The sequence below is a fragment of the Papilio machaon genome, chromosome 5, assembly GCF_912999745.1.
Source record: "Papilio machaon chromosome 5, ilPapMach1.1, whole genome shotgun sequence".
Classification (NCBI taxonomy): Eukaryota; Metazoa; Arthropoda; class Insecta; order Lepidoptera; family Papilionidae; genus Papilio; species Papilio machaon.
The window spans coordinates 1,124,800-1,149,093 of record NC_059990.1 but is presented as its reverse complement, the minus strand read 5'-3'; the positions used below and the strand labels follow the sequence as shown (position 1 = coordinate 1,149,093).

Below are 24,294 nucleotides of genomic sequence, written 5' to 3'. Positions count from 1 at the left end.
CTTTAATTCTTATTTCCACAGACGAGTTTGCCTAATCACGATTTTTAATTATATAAAATCTGACTGAAAGGTATTAAAGTAACAATGACCAATAACTTCTCGTTTTTACTATCTATGAAAAAAATCTAAAAAATGGGACCTATCTGCAAGCACTTCCTTTCGATTAAAATAATTTTTATCAAAATCGGACCACCAGGGGCGGAATTTCGCGGTAACACACCAAAAAAAAATACAGTCGAATTGATAACCTCCTTCTTTTTGAAGTCGGCTAAAAATCAGATTTTTTAGCAACAATTAACCCAATGTTATGTCGACTTCCTCAATTTTTAATTTGAAACACGTATATAATATTATTTTTTTGTTTTTTTTTAATTTATTAAATGTTTCGTTTTTTCGCTTTTCGTTTCGGTGTGGCATTCTGACGCCATTTTCTCAGTAATGGAACACATTTCGGCAGACAATTATTCTTAAGTGCAGATTTTTAGCAGACTTTTCGGTATTAGCTAAATTAAAAAAGTTATACAAATTATTTTTGAAAAAAAAATATTGTAAGTGAATGAATGATGGATTTGAAAGTTACACTACATTATGAGGTGACTGAACGTCAGGTGCGTTTAGCGTCAACTTCTTTCAAAGTAAGTTTCAAAGCTAAGACGGACGACTTCGGATGGCGGACGAACTCTTACAAAGTCTCTTAAATTTTTAGGAAAAAACATTAATGAAGGTATAAAATTGCGAGCGTCGGTGGCGTAGTGGCTTAAGGCTTGAATTGTAATCTAACCTAATTTTACAAGGCAATGTACCTAAATGAATATATAATTACATTACATTATACCAGAGAAGGAAAACATTGCTGCAACCTACATAATATATCTGAGAGAGATATCCAAAGATCTGTGATATCAACCAATCCGAACTGAAGCAGTGTCCAGGAGTAGTTGACTAAGGCCTATTCACCCCCTAAGGCCTAACTTGAGGTAGGCTCGAGCCTAGGTGTGAACATGCATGAGATGCCGATGTGGTTAAAACAGTGTTAATACCAAGTCTCATCTCATTCAAAATAAAGTAATTTCAAACATTGCTTCCTGTTCGTAATAAGAATATTAAAACATATAGAATCCAGACTCGTTTCTATATCAAACAAGTTTCAACCGCTGAAATTTCGCATATTTGATTTATTACTTTGATGCTATAGTAGTAAGAAATTTGAGCTGGAAATTACCTACGTTTCATAATTACCTCGTAGTTTGAAATAGTTATAATATTAAAAGCAGTCGCATACGTTTGTTTTTAATTTGTTAAATCAATATTTATGGTTAATAACTCTACTGACCATATAATCTTAATACGGAGTATCTTGTCTATCAGGTAAATAAGCTAAAAATGAACTATCACTTCCCAAGTCACTTTTTTATTGATATTTTCAGGTTAGTCAAACCACAGAAAATTCAAGTGTTCAATTAGCAAGTCGTGTATTTGTTTTCCTTTTATTAACTTCAGGAACATAAACTATAGAATTAAAATGCTATTTCTTCTTCGTATACTTCATTACTGAAGGTCGTGCTCGTCTTGATATGCCTTAACAGATGCGTCGACCAGCTGCCTCCACGCCGTTCTGTCTTCCGCTTGTCTCAAGGCAGTCGTGATAAAAAGCTATAGAATTTTTTAAATGTTTCGCAGAAAAAAAATTGTAATTTCCAAATTATGTGTAATCTGTTACGAAATTCCACTGCCTCAAGCCTTGCATTAGAATGTAATGCTACTTCTATTTTTTTCAAACAGAACGAGAGGGATGACATGTTTTACACAAGGGTTTTAAAACAATGTAAACTCACTGATTAGCCATATATTGCGGTGTGTGTTAATTTGGTAACGACCCATATCGTGGTCCGCGTGACCTAACATAATCATGATAAAGGTATGTTGCCTTGTATAAAACCTTTTTGTTACCTGTAAATATTAATTAACGAAAAATGGAAATTACATTTTGTTTTGACATATTTTTGCTGATTGCGCCCGAAGTTCACCACATTGAAGTTTTTAGGTTAAACATTAATTTTGTGTTCTAACATTTTGATATAATTAAATCGAACAAATTAATAATTCCTTGAAAGGGTATATTGTTGAATTAACTTGAGTTGGCACGTCGGATAAAATAATATATTTTTGTTCCCAACATGTCAAAACAAATTTCGTATACTTACCTACGTTGCACATAGAAATTACATTGACGCTTGTAGCCGAGCTAGTTGAGACGCCCTTTACTCATGTAAATTAATTGAAATGGTTTTATTAAAACGGATCAGCTTATTTCTATAATATTATACTTGTCATCAGGACAAAAAAGATGTACTAAACGACTGAATTTAAAACGGTAAGCTATGTAGACTTTTTACCGTCACAATATGAGAATATTATTCCAATCCCTACTCTCGCGATGCATCATCTTATTTAAATGTTAATCTGTGTACAAATGCAATCACATGATAACAGTGAATGCACGTCATTGTACGTACCGTAAGCGGCTTTGTGAATAAAGTTTATTGTAGGTACTGCACGAAGAGTAGTGATAGAATTAAAGTGCACATTATACATGGATTTCATGACATTACTATGAAATCAAGGTATTGTATTTATTTAAATTTTTATTACTAACCGTTGGTTTCCGAGACCAATATCTCTATATAAAGCATATTGTTATCCCTGTCATTACATTTTACAAAACAGATCAATATGTTTTAAACGGGTATATTGGTCTCAGAAACCCACGATACTTTGGTGTAAAATATGTACCAAAATGGAACAGAGAACAGATGCATTCATAGTCCTAGTAAAGTATGTGTGGGAAAACAATAATTGAAATGTTATATTACGTAGAGTTTATTGTAGAAATATACTTATTGCACAGATTAAATTATGCATATAGTTTTATATAGCTTGGAGGGAATTATAAAAAGGGTTCTAATTAAACTTTTTAAAACGTAAAAAAAATCACTTTTAAATTACATTCGTTAACAGGTACGAAAATTTATTACGAAATTCACAGCTTTACAAATAAAAGGCGTTCATTTTATTTTTTTTTTTAATTTCCCTTTATTAATTAAATTTATTTGTTATACCAATCATGTCGATTCATTTTGAAATTAAAAAATAACAAGCGTAGTGGACCGATGCAGTGACGATGCGGAACATATCTGAGAAATTTTATAAAAAAATACCTAGCATGGATGCCCACAAATTTTCACTGTTTTATAAAAATAAGTGTAAAACAATTACGGAGAAAACTCCCAGCTACTAAACTTACATTACAATTAGTCTTCAGTATTTTTATTTGCCGTCTCTAGTATTTTGTTACGAATTAAATTAGAAACAGCACCTAACGGGAATTGTAGTTAATATTATAAACATTGACTAAAATTAAGTATAAGCTTCGGTGGTTGTTTAATTTTAAAAATGAATAAATGAAATGCAATATTTAAGTATCTTGTTTTAATCAGGTAAATAATACATCTTTACAAGGCCTTGGCGTGACAATGAGTCTATTTACCTGGTGTTACCACTGAGGAAATAACTTTATATGACATATTGTCATCCTTTTCATTTTTCTTTGAAAGAATAGAGACAACGACATGCTTTTGTCTAGATGATTTTTTTTTCAGACAAAACTTCACCTTTAAATGAAATGTTTTCAAATGTAAAGAATGGAGATAAAGACATGTTTTTGTTTAGATGTTTCCTTTGTCAGACAATACCGTTTCAAATCTTCACCTTCAAATATCTTTGAGAACATTTCCCTCAAACCAGAGAAGCGCATTAATAAATATTTGGTAGGTAGTCTTGTTTCGAGCTCCCTTCGATGTATTTTTAAAAACTAAATTAATTAAAACTACTATTAAAGAAACTAATTTAATTAAAACTACACTATTGAATACGTCCTACCGATGTGGAGGCGAGAACATTATTGACGCTTAACTTACTCATAATTCTTAAAATTATGGTAATACAACTTATTATGGTATACACTTTTAGGTGCAGAGTCCTAATCTAGGGCTGAGGGGCGAGCGTCCAAGGTAACTAGGTAATTTTAATTTTGTTTAGAAGTTTTAGGTCTTCGTTACACGCATATTGCTATGAATGAACGAACATCAAGTGTTTGTGTTATAATTACTGCTTTCGATATCGAATCTTATCTCTTTACCTTTATGAAAAGTAAAATTTGTACGTGTTTATTTTCCTTACAACAGGTACAATGTCAAATATCATGACACTATAATGATTAAAAAAACTTTAAACATCATCCAAGTTAAATTGTTGTAGGGCCAATTTAATATTTGTCACCACATCAAAATTCAACAAAGTAACCTTGTAACGGCAGGCATAAATCACTTTTCATCAACATCATATTAAGATTTTTCTGCATAGCTTGAAACTTTGACTTTTAAAAGACAGGACCTGTTTAGATTGTGTGCTAGTTAGTGAAAATATTTTTTTATTTATTCAGCATGCGTTTATAAAGACGTGGTAACTTGACATACACAGGTATGCTTATCTTTTACTTACCTCATCTTGCAGATAATGGTAGAATTTATTTATAACAACATCGTATCTTTGGATAGTCCGTTTCTCTATAATCAATGGTAACCTTCATACGAAATTAAATTATGAGATATTCTACCATTGTAGTAGAACGTACTTAGTGGTGACCGTGACTACTTAACTAAAAACAGCCGCATTCCATTAAATATGTTATTAGACAATATACATAGACAAGGTGAGAAATGTTATCAGTTATAATCAACTTAAGACAAGAACGTCAATATTATCATTGAAGTATGAACGATATCAGAAATTTTTAATTGAAAACAAAAGAAGTATAAAAACGAATTTCTCTTCAAAAGTGGATTGTGAATTCCATTTGCCAATTTTCTCGATCCCGAGTGTTTATGACAGAATAGCGTTTTCATTCTTAATAATTCTTCTTGTCATTTGCGTTGCAACGCGTGTTAAAGTCAAATGTAGTTTTTTAAGTTTTTCTATCAAGTATTTTATGAATTTATGTTTAACACAAAAATCTACATCGTAGTTTAATTATCGCTTAAGCAGCGACAAATTAGTTCACGAGCCATGAGATGGCATACTTCGTATTTCATTGCTTTTACTAATTACTACAGTAGTTAAGATAGCTATCTTGAAGAATATTGCAGCTGCAGTATTATTTTATTATTCCAAGTCGTTAAGCATTTGTACATCACGAATGCAGATGACATCATTCTACTTGAGTATCATGTTATGGCGCCCGGTTAGCATATTTAAACGGTACCCTTCTAAAGGCCCTATAATCAGTGAAGCAACTTCAAAACATTAAGAATAATTTGCTCCTATAGATATAAATAATAAGTCGTTGTTAATATTCAAGTACACGATGATTTCAAATGTAAAAAATTGGGTTTCCACAATATTACGTCGACCTCGATGCTTTGAGCAAGTTATGGTTAAACAAGTTTAGTCTAGAGTCAGGCATTTCATCGCAATGTTGTTTGCTTGTGGATTTATATTCGTTTGAAAAAAATGTCTTGTTTAATGTGGACGAGTTAGTGTTTGTCAGCGATTGAATAGTGTTAAATATTAGATTACTTATAAAATGAATGAAAACACAAGGTATTGTAACCATCATATAATTAACAGTTGTTATTTATTTATAAAACCCACATCATTTCGTATTAATGTAGGACTTTCATTTTTGTTGTTTTCTAAATCGCCAAGTAGTACTTATGAATAACATAAATGAAGTATTAAAACTAATCATAAAATTAGTCTAAGGTAAAATTACTTTTTTTTGTGTCATCTGATTAGAAACGTTATCTCAGTAGTCTAGTCGTTTTTTGTTTTACGATTGAATGTTTAATTGCATCTGCAACTTTATCGTTAATTACTACCATTGAAAAGATTTGATAATCTTTATTATTACGAAATGTTACTAAAAATAAGCTATGTTATATAAATTTTAAAGCCACCATAAAGCAGATAAAAAGCGAAAATTGATCCTAATTAAAATAGTACATTGAAGTTTTATATCCATAGTAATCCATTGTTTGATAAAATGTGTTATATTTATACATTTATTCGTCGTATAGGTTTTAGAAAAGTAAAAGGTTTCATTCACAATTTTTATCACTCATCATCTCCCTGGCCTTATCCCACTTACGTGGGGTCGGCACACAAGGTTTTATGAACCTTAAAGTTTTGGCTTAAGTTTTTACGGCCGGCCGCTTGCCTGTCGCCAACCCTACTTGGGAGGAGTCACAATTTTTATCACTTAAAATGTAAATTTGTTAGTGAAAGTGTGAAAGATTTAAGATCAAATGTATATGGAACTTGCTATAAAAATAATTTTTTAGACGTTGAAAATGAAGATTCTAAGAAAGTGTAAAGTAGAGACCTATGAACCTATGATGCTTAATTACTGATTTTGTAATATTGAAATTGCCTTACAGCAGGTTTCCACTGTCTTAATACTTGCTGAATTAAAACATGCTGTTATCTCTCTCAATCTCTTTGAAAAGAAAGTGACAATATTATATTTTAATACACGTGTTACGGCTTTCACAGTTCTTGCAAAATATGTGTGGGATGAATTTAGACGTTTATTGCTAACTATGTTTGCTTCTTAACAACTTGATCTATAGATCTGTCTTTTATTGAAACTTATTCATGAAATTATTAAAAATAATGAGGTATTTTTGGATAAAAATCCGATTTTTTTTATCAAATTATAATTCACACTTGTCAATATAATGCTGCATAATGAACTTTTTTTTTATTAAATTTGTTAACATTTTATACAAGTTTGGCAATTTTAATAACAGTTAAAAATATATAAGCGAAGCAGCGAGTAGAACTATAACGTAACAAACAAAAAATCTGCTGGAACAAGTTTTTACATTTATAGTTTTAGTAGCGGTCGCATGTGACTCCATTCGCGTAGAATTTAAAAAAAAACTTAAGTAGCCAATGTGTTCTTCCAAACTATGTTCTACAAATGTGCCAAATTTCATCAAGATCCTTTGAGTCATTTCGGAGATATCTTCTAATCAAAAATCCATCCATCTAAACTTTCGCATTTCTAATATTTGAAAAACTTATTTCAGTAGTGAGAGTTGTGACCCCCTGCCTATGCAGTCAACAATAACACTGAACGTCACTGATAAAGATGTTTACGGCGAAGATGCTTACAATCCTTTTGAACATAGGAATGTTTTACACCCCACATCGTAAGTAATCGTGATCGCCCTTTTTCCGTACAGGGATACAGTATGTACTGACTACTAACCCCCAGTACGAAATAACTAACGAACAATTTGTGATATAGTTATAACTTATAACAGTTGTTGATATTGGTATTTATTAATTTACTTTAACACTCATCACATTTTGGCAATGCAAAAAAAAAAAAATTAAAGAAAATATTTGAAGAATTAAAAAAAAGTATTTTTTGAGAAAAATGAAGGTTAAACATTTTTAGATAATTTCACCACGAATAATTCAATGAGATATTTAGCTTAAAGGAGAAAGAAGTGAAAGTTGCAGAAACAACACCCTCGTGTTCAAACGTACATTTTATTAAATGATGTATGCTGCAGGACTTTAGGTTCCTTCTTCCATTTGCTGAAGTCCTCGTTAGGATCTGGTCTGCTGGCGATGCCCGCTGCTTTCAAGCACACCGGTCTAATACCGGGCTGCATTGGCACAGCGCTAGTCGGAGTGATAGCGACACACTGCGTGCATATTTTGGTAATACTTATTACTGTTATCATATTTAGGCTTCATGTTAACTCATATATAAATCAGAGAACGTACTTCTTAAAGTTCTTAACACATCTGCAGTTCTCTTGCTGTTTAGGGTTGATTTCTTTTTCACTATGGTAAAAGTCTTGCTAATATGAATTTTAACACTATACTATTGACGAAATTAATTTATCTTAATTATGTATCTCGTTTTATAATTTCACTAAATACTAAATAATAAACCTCATATTCGTTTATCATTTAAGAATAGTTATATGTAAAATGAAAAATCCTGCAACGTTAATAGGTAGGTAGGTTTTTTATACAACAAGGTGGCAAGCGATCAAGTGGCCGCCTGAATTCTTTTAAATAGCGAAGCGATCGCTGGCCATTGAAATTTGCGATTGTAGCTGCGTGGCCTACACTGACAATCAACGGTGGACGTGACGTACAGTACAATATTCTATTAAGAATATTTCCTCTTCCTATGTGTCCCCTCCTCCGTCAAATCCACTTCCCGTTCCCAAACTCTCCTTGCAAGAAACAGATGGGAAAGGAAAAAGGGATTAACACATTCATCAGGTAAAACGCGGAATTGCTTCCACTTCACGCCTGTCTTCTGTGTGGTCGTGGTATTTCACTGGGCACCATTCGTGCAACAGATGTTGTTATTACTGCCGTCTACCACTCTGAAAATACATTTCTAATATTATTTTGTTCAGGTGACTACATCACGAGAGATTTGTAGCCACTGCCGCGTCAGTTCATTAAGTTACACTGATACATGTGAGAAGGTTTTCAAGCACGGACCTCATAAGTTAAGGCAATATTCTCAAATAGTCAGGTAAGCATGAACATATATAATAACACTATTTGTTAATTTAAAACCAAAAATTGGTTTAGTCGCTTAGGCGTGCCGCCTCAATGGCACTTCCATACATACAAATCCGCATACATATAAACATACACGCGAATAACATTACCCTTCTGAGTCAGTTGAGTGAAAAACTTGAAAGAGAATAAGTAAATCAAAGAAGTTTTATTTTACAGACATTTTGCGGATTACGCGATGGCCGCAGTGTGCTTGGGTGGTACTAGCGTCTACGTAATATTCATCGCAAGTTCTCTCAAAGATGTAAGTACCTATTACTTATTTATACATTTTTAGCTATAAACAAAACAAAAAAGAGCCATTTAAGTAATTGTACTACTACTACGTACCAGGAAGATATCGGGTCGTATGATCGTGTCTTATTTTTTGAGACTTGAAGTTGTCTGTACTATATGTAGTATCGTAAAAGTAATATAGTTAAATTATTATTACCATCCTAACCTTTTTGCTACGGAAGGTCGGCACAGTATGTACCACTCTTCTGTACTCTATAAGCCGTCATATCTAAATTCACTTTCTTATACATTCTTACGCATATCCACTTTCGCACAATCCATCCATACCCTTTTGGGTCTTCCTCTACTTGTATTATTATCGTCCAATTATTATAATAATGTTGTTAAGCGAACAATGCAAAATTATTTCTATGGATGCTGGATACTGTTTGTATAGTTGAGACGTGACAAGTCGCAAAAAGTGACGCGTGATCATGCAACGTGATGTCTTCTGTAAACTTAATAATACCTCAATGGATAAGGATAAAAACTTTTTTAGCGAGATCAAAACGGTGTTTTTGTTTTTTATTATTTAAATTTTTACGGTATGCTAAGTATATATTGTTATTTCGATTCGGTTTTGATGTGCATAATACTTGCTTTTATTCTTTTTAATTAACTTTGATTTACAATTTTTCTAAATATATAAAGTTAGATAATGCGATTATGTTGAAAGCTATATCAAAAACATATCAAAATTAACTTGCGTTCGTCGTCAGCGTAGAAAAAAATGAGTCTATAATATTATGCCCGAATGCATCAGCTACCTTCCCATCTAAGTCCTGTCAAAATCGGCCGAACTGTTTCGGATTTTGCCTGGAACAAACGCGGACTTACGGACAGACAGACAGACAAATATTTTAAAAAATTGTTTTTGTGGATGTGGATGGCTATAAAGGTATAAGAAAACCAAAGAAAGTATGGATGGATTGTGTGAAACAGGATGCGTAAGAAGGGGTTAAATTCGTATATGACGGCTGATGTATGGAGGAGCAGTACATACTGTGCCAACCCTCCATAGGGATAAGGGCAGGTTGATGATGATGGTTTTTGTTATTGACAATGCAAGAAGACGATTTTTTTAATGTTACATACAGACACTCCAATTTTATTAATAAGTGTAGATTATTATTGTATAGGTACGTTAGTCTTTAAAGAGATTGCAATCATTCTCTACTAGACTGTAAGTAATAACTAAGCTGAGTAAAAAAGTAAAATAAAAGATCTGATAAAAGTCTGAGAACGAATGAATTTCACGATCGAAATATATTTGACACATACAGGGATATTGCTTTTATTTGACCTTTTTAAATCCTAGCTTTACTTTTAGTTTTGGTTCCCGAAATTGAATAACTTTGCACTTTTCTATTTTATCTACTGTTTTTTTGACTTTTAAAATAAAATAGAAAAGAACTAGGAACCAAAAATATTGAAAGTGAAAAAGTTTTGCGCAACCCTAGATGTAACCAATCCAATTATTCGATAGCTTGAAGCTATAGCTTGAATTACGATAAAACTTTCAGTCGGTGGATTTTTTCACTTTTATTGTAACACAAAATGCGATAGATTCCCTGGAGCATAAATCCTCGATTGTAAAATTGAAATGTTCATTGAAAACGCATTTTGTTATAATTTGTGTAAAAAATATTGGAACACGAGCATAGTTGTAGTAAAATTACATATCAGATCTGTTTTGCAAGAAAAACGCTGTGAAATTTTTCCGCAGTTAAGGAAAGTGTTTGATTGAAAACACACTGACATTTCAATGATTTATCTATAAAAATAAATAACTAATTTCCCTGAGATATTGCTGGTTCTAATTCGATATTGATATTTTTTTTCATAAGAAGAAAGAAAGAAATAGAAAAAAAAGTTAGACAATTAAGCTTTCAATAAAACTTGGCACAGGTAAAAAACATAGCCTGGAAGGCTACTTATTTTTTTTTTTAATTCACGAGAACAGCCACGGGCAAAAGCTGGGCACTGTATTGCATAGGTGTTATTCTAGTATTAACAGTTTTTTTTTATATTTCAGATTTGCGATCACTTCAACCCAAACTATACGTTTACAGTGAAAGAGTATTGCGGCTTTTTACTTATACCACTCATCGCCTTAACTCAAATTCGCCATCTGAAATATCTCGTGCCGTTCTCATTGTTAGCAAACATATGTCTTTTGCTAACGTTTGTCATAACTTGTATCTACACATTCAGCGATCTGAAAGAATTATCAACGGTAAAACTCGCCTCGAGTCCTGCACAATGGCCGTTATTCTTAAGGTAAAACTCTATGGTACAGTCAGCTGTGGCTATGGCACGTCGGAAACGAGATTAGGTACTGTTCTAATATGTTTTTGAAGTCTAATATTCTATCAATTTGGTTCGCAGTTTACAGAGTACAGAGTTTAAATACGTGAAAACTTCAAGGTATAATTATATATAATTGTGTTTTAATTAATTGCTGTTGATGTTGCATATTTAAAATTTATTTTATACACCTTTCATATCAAAGGACGCCAGACGCATATTATGAGTGCCTGTCGCTTTATAACTTCAAGTTACCAAGTTTGAAGAAAACTGTTGAAAACAGTCAAAGTGTTGAAGCTCTTCTTTTCAATTGTTTCCATAGACAGTTGTTGAACTTTGTGAGAAGTTTCGTAATCTGCCATACATTAAACAGGAAGGAACACTCGATGACAAAATATCTATTTTGAATACATTAATTCACAGAGATTCAAATGATCATATGGCGTACATTAAAAACTTTTCGCTTTAAACTCTTTTATCATTATCTAAAAGTATCAATAGTCTATCATAACAGGGGAGCAAACATTTATATTTCAACGTGTCATATTTCTAAAGAAATATTTAATGAGGTCATAGATGTCAGACGTCATCAAACAAGTTTGAATTTGGATAAGTGAACATTCCGTAGTGTTAGACTGACTTATAATACCTACTTCACTTTTTCGTACCTTTTTCGTAGTGCATAATGAATTTAGTGACCAGTGACGTGCCCAAAATATTGTGCCATTGCTTCACTACCCCTGACTTCATTTTCATTTTTTTGATGTTGATTTTTGATTTTGATTTTTATAATTGACATCCGATCACGTGGTCTGATTTGTTGCAGCACAGCAATATTTGCTATGGAAGGTATTAACGTGGTTATGCCAGTTGAGAATGAGATGAGAAAACCGGAACATTTCCTGGGTTGTCCGGGAGTTCTCAATGTTACTATGGTGCTAGTCGCCGTACTGTACGCGGTAGTCGGAGTATTTGGATATTTGAAGTACGGTGATGACGTCAAAGGAAGTATCACAATCAATCTACCACAGGACGAAATGTAAGTCACTTGGTAATTATATTCATAAGTCTACATTACTTTAATATTTCAACGTGGTGATGTCAAACATATAACGATAAAAACAATGATAAAGAATTTATTTAATTCTTCGTTTATTGCGCGTTTTGAAAACGGGTGGAACAAGTTGTCAGCGTCAGTGTTTTCGTCAAGGTATCACGTGGAGGCCTTCAAGAGTAAAATGCATAGGCATTGATAAACTAGCGCATATCAACTTTAAACCGCATTACCACTTAACAGCGATCGTTGTCAAGCACTAGTTAATTATAGATATAAAATACACGCGTAAATTTTCTGATCTATTGTTTGTTAGCACGTAAATCCAGCATTACTGAATGGTTTGCGATTCAATCTGGAACAGAGATAGATTACACTTTGGAATAATGCACAGTCTTCTCACTTGTTTTTCAATTACATGTGGACAAAATAGCGGGCGACAGCTAGTTAAACATATAAACATGTAACGTAATATTTCGTAATTATTACAAATAAATATTAATGTCTCCTAGTGGCAAGCTTAACACGTAGATACGACCATTTTATTCAGTTACATTGATAATAGGAATTGACCAGGCGTTTTATTTCCGAGGAAATATATATTGTTGGTAATAAATTTGACAGGCGCTTCAAGCGAATAAAGCAAGATTTACATACTCGTATAACTTTCAGTTAATTGTGGCTCATATATTATAACAATATTGGCATCCTTTTCATTTTCATAGAACAAAACAGAGATAACAACTATGTTCCTTATGCAGTTCACTTGAAATTTGTTTACAGTAACTTCAAGTAAAATTAACAATGAAATAATAATGTATTCATCGTACGATAATATCTTGTTTTTTTTCTGTGGCTCTTATTTACAACTTGGTAAATAGTAATATGCTCTTGCTTAAACACAAGTTATCAAATCTTAACCTAACTTGAAGTAATACCTACCCATCTATTATAAACGCCTGTTCTGCGATTTAAACGCATCGTATATTCGCATCGCATTTTTTAGCTTTATATTTTCAAGAATGCCTCAGCACGTATTTTTTAGTAGATATTAAAAAATCTGATTCCTTTTTGTGTTGCTCTGAAATATCAAATACGTGACTAGAATTTGTTTGGTTAAATTGATATTGAGCTTTTCTTAGTTCAATAAAGGTTAACGCTCAATGTTCCACTCTTCGTTCACCCGACACTGCCCCACTTTGTGATCGTTGCGGCATTCACCGGCGACGTTTAGGCGACGAGTAGATGCCGCGGCGATCACGAGGCGGGGCGGTGCCGGGAGGGCGACGCGTTGACGAGACGACATTAATCCTAAATGTATGTTTTCGCATATTAAACATTTTCGCTCATAGGAATTTCATTTTATTTAAATTTTCATTTAATAATGTGCCCTCAGGTTTATTTTTTTTTTTATAAAAGAAGGGGGCAAACGAGCGGCGGGAACACCAAAGTGATCATCGACGACCATGGACATCCGCAACACTAGAAGAACTGCAGATGCGTTGCCGGCCTATAAGAAAGATATACGCTCGCTTCTAGAAAAGCATATTATTTATATAATTTTAAACTTTCGTTGTAGCTGGCATGACTTGGCACGTCGATAACATAGGTACTATAATACCCAATGTGCCAACTAAAGTAGGGTACTATTATATGTTTCAGATTAGCTCTGATAGCAAAGGTAATGGTGGCGACGGCAGTTTATTTCACATATTGTCTGCAAATGTACGCTCCGATGGATATTATATGGACCCGTATAAAGGATTCCATGAAACAGAAATTTCACAACACCGGACAAATAATTCTTAGAACAATCAGCGTTGCTTTAACAGGTTGGTAGAGTATTTGCTGCTTCGTTTTTGATTACGTTTTGAGAAATCGTTGAAGCGAAAAGCCTTGCCATTCTTTTCATCTTTACAAATCTATTTTATTTTGTATTGAAATACACTCAATTAAAAAAAATTCTGATCGTATTGAGTCCTGTCCAAATTTGCCAAGATTACTCGGAAGACGGACTTGACGGTAGACAGACAGATAGTCAGACAGAAATTTTAAGAATCGCTTTTCGTTAAAACTAGCGCAAATAAATAATGTGCGTGAAAAATGTTTTTTTTTTCGATATACATACAGACCATTCTACCATCCATTTTATTAATAGTATAGATAGATAAACTATAATTAACTTTAGTAAAAAGTTTTCTCTTTTGTTCTGAATTCCCATTGATAAATAGACAGTTGTTTCAAATTGTTGAAATTGTTTTCAGTTATCTTGGCCGTAGCAGTGCCGGATTTGGAACTTTTAATAGGCCTCGTAGGAGCTATATTCTTCTCAACTTTGGGCCTGTTTATTCCGATAGTCGTCGAAACCGTGCACAAATGGGATCGGGGCTTGGGAAAATTCAAATATATTCTTTGGAAGAATACATTGCTATTGTTGTTCTATTTATTAGTTTTAATTTCTGGATGTTATTCATCTATAAAAGAGATTATAATAAAGTACAGTTGATTTTACAAATTTGTTTTTTTTTTGCATTTTTTATTTAGAATAAGAGTTAACAATAAGGTTAATTTCTATTAACGCATTGTTAATAAGTTACATTAATTATTTATTTTATTTAACTTAATTTAATTTAACTAACTTTTTACTTTTATTTAAATTTCAAACTATTTTTTGATACTGTTGTCAAATTATTTTAAATAGTTTTGTGGGACTTAGTCCTAATCCCAAGGTTAAAAACGTATTATAAATAAGTAAATAAATATATATATATATATATTTTAAATCTCCTATATTGTTGTCAGTCTCACCCCTCGTAGACTGAACTAAAAGTACTTAAGCTTTGTAAGTAACTTAAGGAACTCCAAGTTTCAATACTAAAGTTATATTTTATTCTATTGAATTAAGATTATATTGTCCCCACCTATCAATGTTGTGAAAATCTACAAATTTAATATTTTATCATGCTAGAATTTGAATTATAACATTTAAATGATTGGAATGTACAGGTTAAGTACAACCTAATGAACAACTGAATGCCCAAGATTGGTGGCAGATTGCAAAGGAACGTGGTAAGAATCTTGTTATAGACCAAGACCCACTTCGGGTGACCTGACCAGTTAATTAAAAAAAGGGTTTTATTCTACTAGGTAAGATATTAAATTTCTGGATTACAAGAGCGTGTGACAAGAGGCTTTTGTTTAGAAGAAAGAACACACAAATGTAGTGGACGTGAAAGGTGCAATTTTAAAAAATAGTGGAAATAACGAATTCAAATCTCATTCGCTTTTTATTTATTTTCTAGTATATTCTTATATAAGAAAGTGTTACATATAAAATAACAGTTTACCTAGTTTGAATAAAAAAATATAAGCTTTGTTTTAAAACGTAGACAATAGATGGCGTTATTTCGTCTATTGGAATCTCAGTCATTGTTCTGTTTTTTTTTTTTTTAATTATGAATAGGTTATGTATTAACGTATTAATAAACATAATTTTTATTTAATATTAGTGTGTATCGAGTTAACCGTTTCATTTTTAAATGGTTTTATTCACATCCTTTTTTAACACTTTCACCGTCGCGTCGGTGGTAAGAGGTTCTTTCACAAATTGAACCCCAAAGCAATCAAACAGAAGTGGCCGTCGTCACTCAGAAATACAGAACGCTTTGTTAGGATTATACTGAACGCAGCCAATCTAAAAATAATTTCATTGGCCTAAGTGCTATGGAGGACTGTGTTCACTACAAGAAATAAATGCACTACTTATTATTTTTCATACTTAGATATTTGCTAAAAATATGTTGGGCGTTTAAATAAGCCATTCGTTTTAAGGACAACGGAATGTAAGAATGGAAATTTGCGTACATGTGGTTAAGTAGATATTTTATGAAGAATGTTAATTTTAATTATGTAGATAAGTTGTGCAGTTTTATTTTTATTTCAGTTAGAAGCAGCCGGCCAATTCAAGCAACAGGAGTTTTTTTTGTTTTTTTTTTTTAAGAGAAGGGGGCAAAAACTGAGCAAAAAGAAACCAACTTTGTCAATATATTTTTATCGGAAAGAACCCCTTTTGCTTTTGTATTCTATACAGCAAAGCAAAGGGTATCAGCGGCGCATAAATCAAAAGTTTAATATTTTTGTTGCGTGTTATATATTGCCAGCGGCTTTTTGTTACGCTTAAATGGTTTTGTTTGAAAAATAATGATTAATTATTACATTTTATTACAGTAACAGCGACGTGGTTATTTCGTACGTTCTTAACATAAGGTTATTATTTATATTAAAATATATATTTCGTGTAGTCATTCCAAGTAAACTACTTGAAATGACTTAAGCTTGTGCTTGGGTATGGTTCAAGACAATAGACAAATAGCGGGATTCGAACGCACGACCACGTGATCAGTAAGTAAATGTGACGTGGGGTTGTTTTGTTCCTCCAAACTTACTATTTGTAACAACTTAACGTCAAACATAATAAGGGTTCTTCACAGAGTATAACAGTAAAAGGATAAAACTTGCCAAGATCTTAAAAGTTTACGATAGGAGGGGAAAATTGTTACCATTAATATGAAGAGAGCTGAGAAACTATATACAGTCGAACCCGGATAAGTTACATTCCACGATTTTTTTCTCGCATACAGATGTTTCTCTCCCACCCGAGTTTCTAATTTATAGAGGTCGTTCGTCAGGACCGGGTTATGACTCTCGTTTATAGAGTTTTCTCGCGTATGCAGGTTCGACTTTACATTATTAATTTATATTATGTACAATCCTTTTCAGAATCAGATTTATTTAGGGAGAGTGATCTTAAAGCAACAATAACTCGACGTGCTTTATTATTTTTCGGATGTTGAAAAAATCTTTTGCACTATTAAGCCTTTCATAATATACTCGTATAATTGAAATTTATAGAATGAGTCTGAGCATTGTTGTAATTAAACATACTCTGACCCAACTTAACCTAAACCTTTCAAATATAAAATCCGTATCTACAGGAAACAGAGTACACAAGAAATAAAGAAAATTTTTTACTTGGGAAAAGAAATAAAAATTATATTATACTTAAAACAACATCAATGCACTATCTCAAGATTAAACTTTAGTAGACAATTTATTTAAGGAGATTTATAGTTCTGTGCAATGTAAAACACATGCATTTCTCCTTTGCATGTAGACGTCTGGTATTGGCAGTACACTCGATTTACTAATTAAGGCTTTGTAATTATCACTTACTATGTACGATCATCATAATCATCAGCTCACTATACGTCCCCATTGAGGGGCTCGAAGCCTACCCCAAGGTAGGGGTGACTAGGCCATAGTCAACCACGATAGCCCAGTGCGGGTTGGTTGACTTCACACATATCTTTGAATTTCTTCTCAGATATGTGCAGGTTGCATCACGATGTTTTCATTGGTACATTGGTACATGACGGGATTCGAACCCAGGACATGCAAATTGCAAGTCAAGTGCTTAACCCCTGAGCCACCAACGCTCTTGTACTTGAAATAAACATGTACGATACAATATTATAAAGGCATGAAATAATAGCATTTCAACTGAAAATTAAGTTGTTTGGTAACTAAGTACATTTTCTTCTTTACTTATCTACGTGAAATTAAGTGTAAATGTAATTTTGTAAGTCACCTGAGTCAATAGAGAATAGAAACGACTATAGCCTAATGGTTATTTGTTTAAAGGTACGGATTACCAGTCTAGTGGTTATTGGTTCGAATCCCGTCCTTTAAATTTTAACATATGTCAAAAACACAACAGTGAATTCCAAAATTTTTCGTTAATATTTTTTTGTATTTCAATCTGTATTAGTAGGACTTCTATGTTTTTTATATAATAGTCCCAAAAAGCTTATGTCAATGTTCAAAAAAGGAATGCAATAAATGCATTATTATTATTATTATAAGGAACAATGGTGCATGATTTGAGTTAAAAAAACATAGACCTCTTTGTGAGTCATGATCACTTTCCACTAGGTTACGCTGCTTAATATAATAATTGCACACAATAATAAACGAATTTAAACCATACGGCTTAAGTATTAAGATCCATTGTTTTAATTCAAATGAGTTAATTTGCACTAGCCTTATTCTAGGAACCGGATCTTAGATGCCTCAATTCATATCCAACGGGATCCATTTCCTGTTAGATATGAATTGAGGTATCTATGATCCGGTCGATTCCGACTGTATGTTTAAAATTAGTCGTAATGTTCATAAGGTTGTGATTATATCAAATGCATTGTTAAAGTATATAAAGTTTATAAATAAAGACAATAATTAAAGTTTATTACATACTATAAAACTAAACCTGATAACCTCCAGCTTATTTAACAGCCATATAAAAATAGAACATTTCGTAATTTGAGGAATACTATTCCGTGTAGTGTCATTGACCGCCCGAGTTACGCGATAAGTCATCGACAACGAGCAAAATGCCAATTCGCACAAGAGTTGTGAACAGATTGTGTGTTCACACAATGTGTTCGTCTTTTTTGTTTTAATTATAAAATAATTCGTGTTCGATGTATTAATTTAATATGAAGTCATTCACACAAACGCTTAGGTGAGTTGAATTTATTATTTTATTTTATAAGCAACAAATTAAGCATTCTGTCTCGTAATACATCGAATGACGTCACAGTATTACAGACGAAATGCAATGTTATTAACCTCTGACGGTCACTATCCGCTGCCGAAACGCACGACTAAATATATAATCATCTCTGTCATTCTCTTAAAAAAAACCAGAGATAACAATGTTTTTTGTCATTTATACATATTGCTGTCTCTGTTTTGTCAATTAGAAAGCATGGGATGATAATTTATATCAGTCACGTCAGTCGGCACCCACTGTAATATTGCAAACATTAAAATTAGATAAAGATAAATCAATTAATATTCGTTTATTTATTTATTTATTAGATTACATTTTTACAAAGGTTACTTTTTTCCGCAGAGATTAAAATGATCATAGTTATTTCCGCCATAATTGACCTCTGTGTTGATTTCTAATACTACTTGCAATCTAAACAAGTCTATAAAATTATTTCCACATTATTGTTTAGCTAGCGAACCGCCCCGGTTTTGTCCGGGTGGCAATGGCCATAGGATATCGGTGTCGGCCAAGATAAATAAATGACATTTTATATCTGAGATGTCTTAGACTTAGTTACGTTTACGTTCCTACCTAAGCCGAAACAGACTTCAAAATAACAATAATTATACAGTATAGACATTTTACTAGAATAGAACTTTTTTAATTTCTAGGGTTTTCATGACATTATTTTGTTACTTGTTAGTGCATTTTGTTTGACATTGCTCTTTTTGAAGTTGGCTTTCTTTTTTTCTTAAAATGTTTGCTTATTTCTTGATTTTTAGTGAATTTAAAGTTCGATTCCTAATTTTCTTAATACGTATGCGGACGGAAATAAGTCAAAAAGGACTTTCCTATTAAATATGTATATAATACTTCAATTCAAAAATTAATTTACAATGCAGCTGATAACCTCTCATCTTTCAAACAAGGAAATAATTAATAATAGCGTCAGAAATGGGGCATGAATATAATTGATGTTTCTAAAGAAAAAAATGGTTATTGTGAGAAAACTATAATAGATAGATTAATGCTATCGCGACTTTTATTTAGCACATTTAAAGAGCTATTATTCTTCTTTTTATCATTTCTACATAAGTCCTATAGTTTAGCCTACGTAAGTGATGAAAGCAAAAAAGTTTAATTTTCGCTACGCATTTTAAAGCTAAATTCAAAATCTACTAGTCTTCTAGTAATTTGAAGATTAATAAAAAATTGGGACCCACCTGCACGCACTACCTATCAATTATTAATTTATTTATCAAATATCAGACCAACAGGATGGTAGTTACGCGGTAACACACACATAAAAAAATTGCAGTCGAATTGATAACCTCCTTCTTTTTGAAGTCGGATAAAAAGAAATCTGATCGGTGGCTCAAGAAGCAATGTATCAATTTCAATATAATTTGAATTTATTTTGTCCATCTCTATTTCAGGTCATGGATATTTTGCTGCGTTAATAAAGAGCTAACAAAAACGGATCGCCAAAGGTTGGTTGACTGATTTTGTTTACGATGAATGAATTATTAAACTTTCGAATATATTACTATCTAAGAAAATGTAAGTCCGTGCGAAGTTTCAAAAAAACTTAACTAGCAGCCTAAGCGTTTTTCCAGACTATATTCAACGTGTATGCCAAATTTCGGCGACATTTGAAGATACCTTCGAACAAACATCCTTTCAAACAACTAAACCTTCGTATTTGTAATTTTAATTTAGAGATTTACCAAATGGCTGCAGTAGAAGTCCGAAAAGTTATGAGATCTTTGTTTATATTTTATGATTTAATGATATGATTGATGGTAAATTCCATTTATTTCATAAACACGGTAAATTGCGATAAATATCCGAGTAACATTGTTTTTAAGAAGATAAATTTATTTTTTAATTAACTTAAATTAATGATTTCAATTCCTTTAAAAAAATAACTTTAATTATTTACTTAAAATAATGTAACAATCTGTTAATTAATCTTTACCATGTGCATATAATTGTAGTACCATCTCGAAATATAGTACGTAATGGTGGTAAATGTTTGAATTGAAACAAAATCATACTTTTCTGACTGTTTAAATCTTGGGTCTTACCAGAAATCGTAACTTTTTAACGTTTATTTCAGTTTAGATTTTGGCATTTTATTACGCCTTCTTCACATGTAAAAAATTATCAAAATTTAACAGCTCAGACTTTACTCCAAAAACACTAGCATGACGTTATTAAATGCACCATTTAATATTTGTTTAACAGGAAATTGCAAATATTATTTGTATAGCATCCAAGTCAACATTATGTAAAATTTAAATGACAATATTCAACAATCGTTTACACGACAAAATTTATTCCATTATACTTTTATACATTAGACCGTAGCAAAGTATATAGCATTTAAAGAACAATAGTAAGATACATGACATTGAGACTATATAAAAAGAATCCGCGAGTTGAAGTAGTCTGTTACAAAATATATTTTCCTGCTGCGCGTGTGCAGCGTGAAAATGTTACCAACGAAGGTTTTCATATTTATCCTGATCTGTTACAGAGCTACCGCAGATGTCAACGATAGATATTATCCACGCTACCACTTGGCCCCGCCGTATGGATGGATGAACGATCCCAATGGCTTCAGTGAGTACAGAAATGAATACCATCTATTTTATCAATTTAATCCGAATAGCAGTCTTGTACCTGGAATAGCGCACTGGGGTCATGCCAAAAGTAAGGACCTTTTCCGTTGGGAACATTTACCTATTGCAATGTACCCAGATCAATGGTATGATAAAGGTGGCGTATTTTCCGGAAGCGCTATAGTTGAGAATGATAAACTGTATCTATATTATACCGGCAATGTGAACAATCCAGATCAATATCCTGACCATCAACAACACCAAGTACTTGCTATAAGTACAAATGGAATAAATGTTACAAAACAAGTGATTAATCCAATAATAAATGGCACTGAATATCAACCAGATTTTCGAGATCCGAAGGTTTGGAAGTACGGAAAAACGTACTATATGGTGTTAGGAAACTCTTTTCATGATAATGAGACCAATAGTACTTTGGGGCGAGCACTTCTTTACACTTCTAAAGATAAAACGCAATGGAACTTCGCCTCAATTTTGGATGAATCTGATGGATCTCTGGGATACATGTGGGAATGTCCTGATTTCTTTGAACTAGATGGTCGTTTCGTTCTTTTATTTTCTCCCCAAGGAATACAGCCATCTGGATATAAATACAGGAACTTATATCAGACCGGTTATATTGTCGGAAATTTTGATTATAAGACTAATATGTTTACTCCTATAACGGAATTTGTTGAATTGGATCATGGCCACGATTTCTATGCTACACAAACTATTTTAGACAAAGCAAAACGAAGGATACTAATTGCTTGGATGGATATGTGGGACCAAAACTATGTAGAAGCTGAGGACGGTTTTACTGGTCAAATGACATTGCCTAGAGTCCTATCACTTGACAAAAATAATCGCCTAATTCAAAGACCTGTAAAAGAAATAGCGTCACTTAGAGGACGAACACGTTTCTCTGGAAGGGCACGAGCTGGTGCTGTTATCAGGCTTAGAGATAAAGCTGCAGAGATTCATATCAAATCATCGCCAAACAATGATTTAGATATATTGATCGAATCATCGAATGCATCAAACAGTGTTTTAATCAGTTACAACTACCAAAAAGGTCTAGTGACATTAAATCGCGGAGGCAAAGATGGCGTTCGTCGTACTAAATGGAGACCTGAAAGTGATAAATTACATTTGAAAGCATACATAGATGCTAGCTCGATCGAATTATTCTTCGGTAATGGTGAAGTTACATTTTCTAGCAGATTTTTCCCTACGGGAGCAGTAAAAGTGCGCATAGGAGGTTCAAATGATGTCGAGTCAATAACTGTCTTTGACTTGCAACGTACAATAGATGCCAGTTATGAAATAGAATCCGAAGATTAATCAATCCCAGTGTCATTAGATCTTATCTAAATTATTTATTAAAGTATATTATTCAAAGCAAGTTAATTTTTTTTTAACTTTCTCCTTAAAAAAAATTAAGTTAGTAAGGAATTTCATTAGCAAAGACTTTATCGTAGCGTACCATAGTCAAAAATCAAATCAATTCAATTTTACATTGTAGCTTATGTTTGGTATTAAAGGCAATAATTAATGTTGCGCTCGTGGCGGAGTAATGGCTAGATAAAATAATTACCTTCACATTGAATTATGCGAAAGAATGAAGAACACGTTATGAAAAAAAGTAATAAGAATGGAAGGATGGTTTCCAGGATTGTAAATAAACAGCGCACAGGGCAAAAATTTAAATTTTTTTTTTCAATTAGGTATATAGTTCTTCTTAAAATATATACTCTACCTTTATAGATATATTTGAACGTTTATTTGACTTCAGTGGATTCCTTTCTTTGCCTCTACACTATTGCTATTGCGTACAAAATAACGCTAATGTGTTTTTAATATCTTGAGCATTATTTGCTATGTCTCTATAAGGAATGAGTCACTTAAACAGTCATAATCGTTGAAATATTATTTTCATTACTGTAATCCGCTTTTATCTAAACTTTATATCAACTACGATATAAAAATATGTCTAAAATTCTTTTTCGCAATGTTTTGAAAACAACAACACAGAACAAACAGTTTGTGAGTTTACACTGTCTAAAAGTTTTATAAAATCATATTTTCAGTTATCATCCCCCCACACATCGTACGTATCCATTAAATGTAGGTAGCACATCTGCAAAATTCGACATTGGCAAATGCAGATGCGTTTAATTAACGGAGAAGGGGACGCACAGAAAGAGGGCATTTGCCCTTCCTATGTGTCTTCCACCAAATCCAATTTTCCTTCCCATCCTTTCCTTGTAAGAAAAGGATGGGAAGGGAAATAATTGCAATTGGTTTGCCCCATATTAGTACTACAAGAAAAAGGTAAGTCTTTGTTTTGTTTTACTTTGTGGCAAAAATAAATCCGCACTGTTTTTGTCGCATCTTCGTTAATATATCTAAGGTAAAATTAAATTATATGAACCCTTTTGTCACTATAGCAGCTCTTGGTATAATAGAAAGATTAATTTAGCAAAGGTTTATTCACATAATTAACTAATTTAATCGCCTTAAGTTATTATCACGTTGTGATTTGACTGTTAATATACTATAATTTTGGTTGCCATAACAACAAAATCTGGTATTGTAGCTGAAAATCTGGTATAGATGTGTATAGCAGCTTAATTATTATTCCAGATGAAATATTGTTTAACCTTGAGTTTTTACTAAAAATATCTGTAACAAAAAAAAAAATGTTTTTCTACGTTTTTCAACTGTGAAAACTCACGGCAATA

The 24,294-nt window shown here is 32.4% G+C and overlaps 2 protein-coding genes across 5 annotated transcripts; both read left to right on the top strand.

Annotated features, from left to right (window-relative positions):
• The first annotated feature begins 4,725 nt into the window (after positions 1-4,725).
• Positions 4,726-14,819, top strand: LOC106714531 (proton-coupled amino acid transporter-like protein CG1139). 3 transcript variants are annotated; one of them, XM_014507624.2, is made up of 9 exons: positions 4,726-4,771; positions 7,149-7,271; positions 7,641-7,791; positions 8,508-8,629; positions 8,836-8,920; positions 10,988-11,232; positions 12,086-12,298; positions 13,976-14,145; positions 14,578-14,819. In XM_014507624.2, the coding sequence occupies exons 2-9, from the start codon at positions 7,174-7,176 to the stop codon at positions 14,817-14,819; spliced, it is 1,326 nt and encodes a 441-aa protein (XP_014363110.2). In that variant the 5' UTR covers positions 4,726-4,771; positions 7,149-7,173. The 3 variants fall into 3 exon arrangements, with proteins under 3 accessions (XP_014363110.2, XP_014363102.2, XP_014363087.2); XM_014507616.2 differs by lacking the exon at positions 4,726-4,771 and adding an exon at positions 5,465-5,658 and having other exon boundaries at positions 7,152-7,271; XM_014507601.2 differs by lacking the exon at positions 4,726-4,771 and adding an exon at positions 5,466-5,658.
• A 3,984-nt stretch (positions 14,820-18,803) lies between these two features.
• Positions 18,804-22,955, top strand: LOC106720202 (sucrose-6-phosphate hydrolase). 2 transcript variants are annotated; one of them, XM_014514787.2, is made up of 3 exons: positions 18,804-18,893; positions 20,363-20,416; positions 21,466-22,955. In XM_014514787.2, exons 1-3 carry the CDS (start codon positions 18,868-18,870, stop codon positions 22,892-22,894), a joined length of 1,509 nt encoding a protein of 502 aa, XP_014370273.2. In that variant the 5' UTR covers positions 18,804-18,867; the 3' UTR covers positions 22,895-22,955. The 2 variants fall into 2 exon arrangements, with proteins under 2 accessions (XP_014370273.2, XP_014370272.2); XM_014514786.2 differs by lacking the exon at positions 18,804-18,893 and adding an exon at positions 19,398-19,457.
• Positions 22,956-24,294: the final 1,339 nt, after the last annotated feature.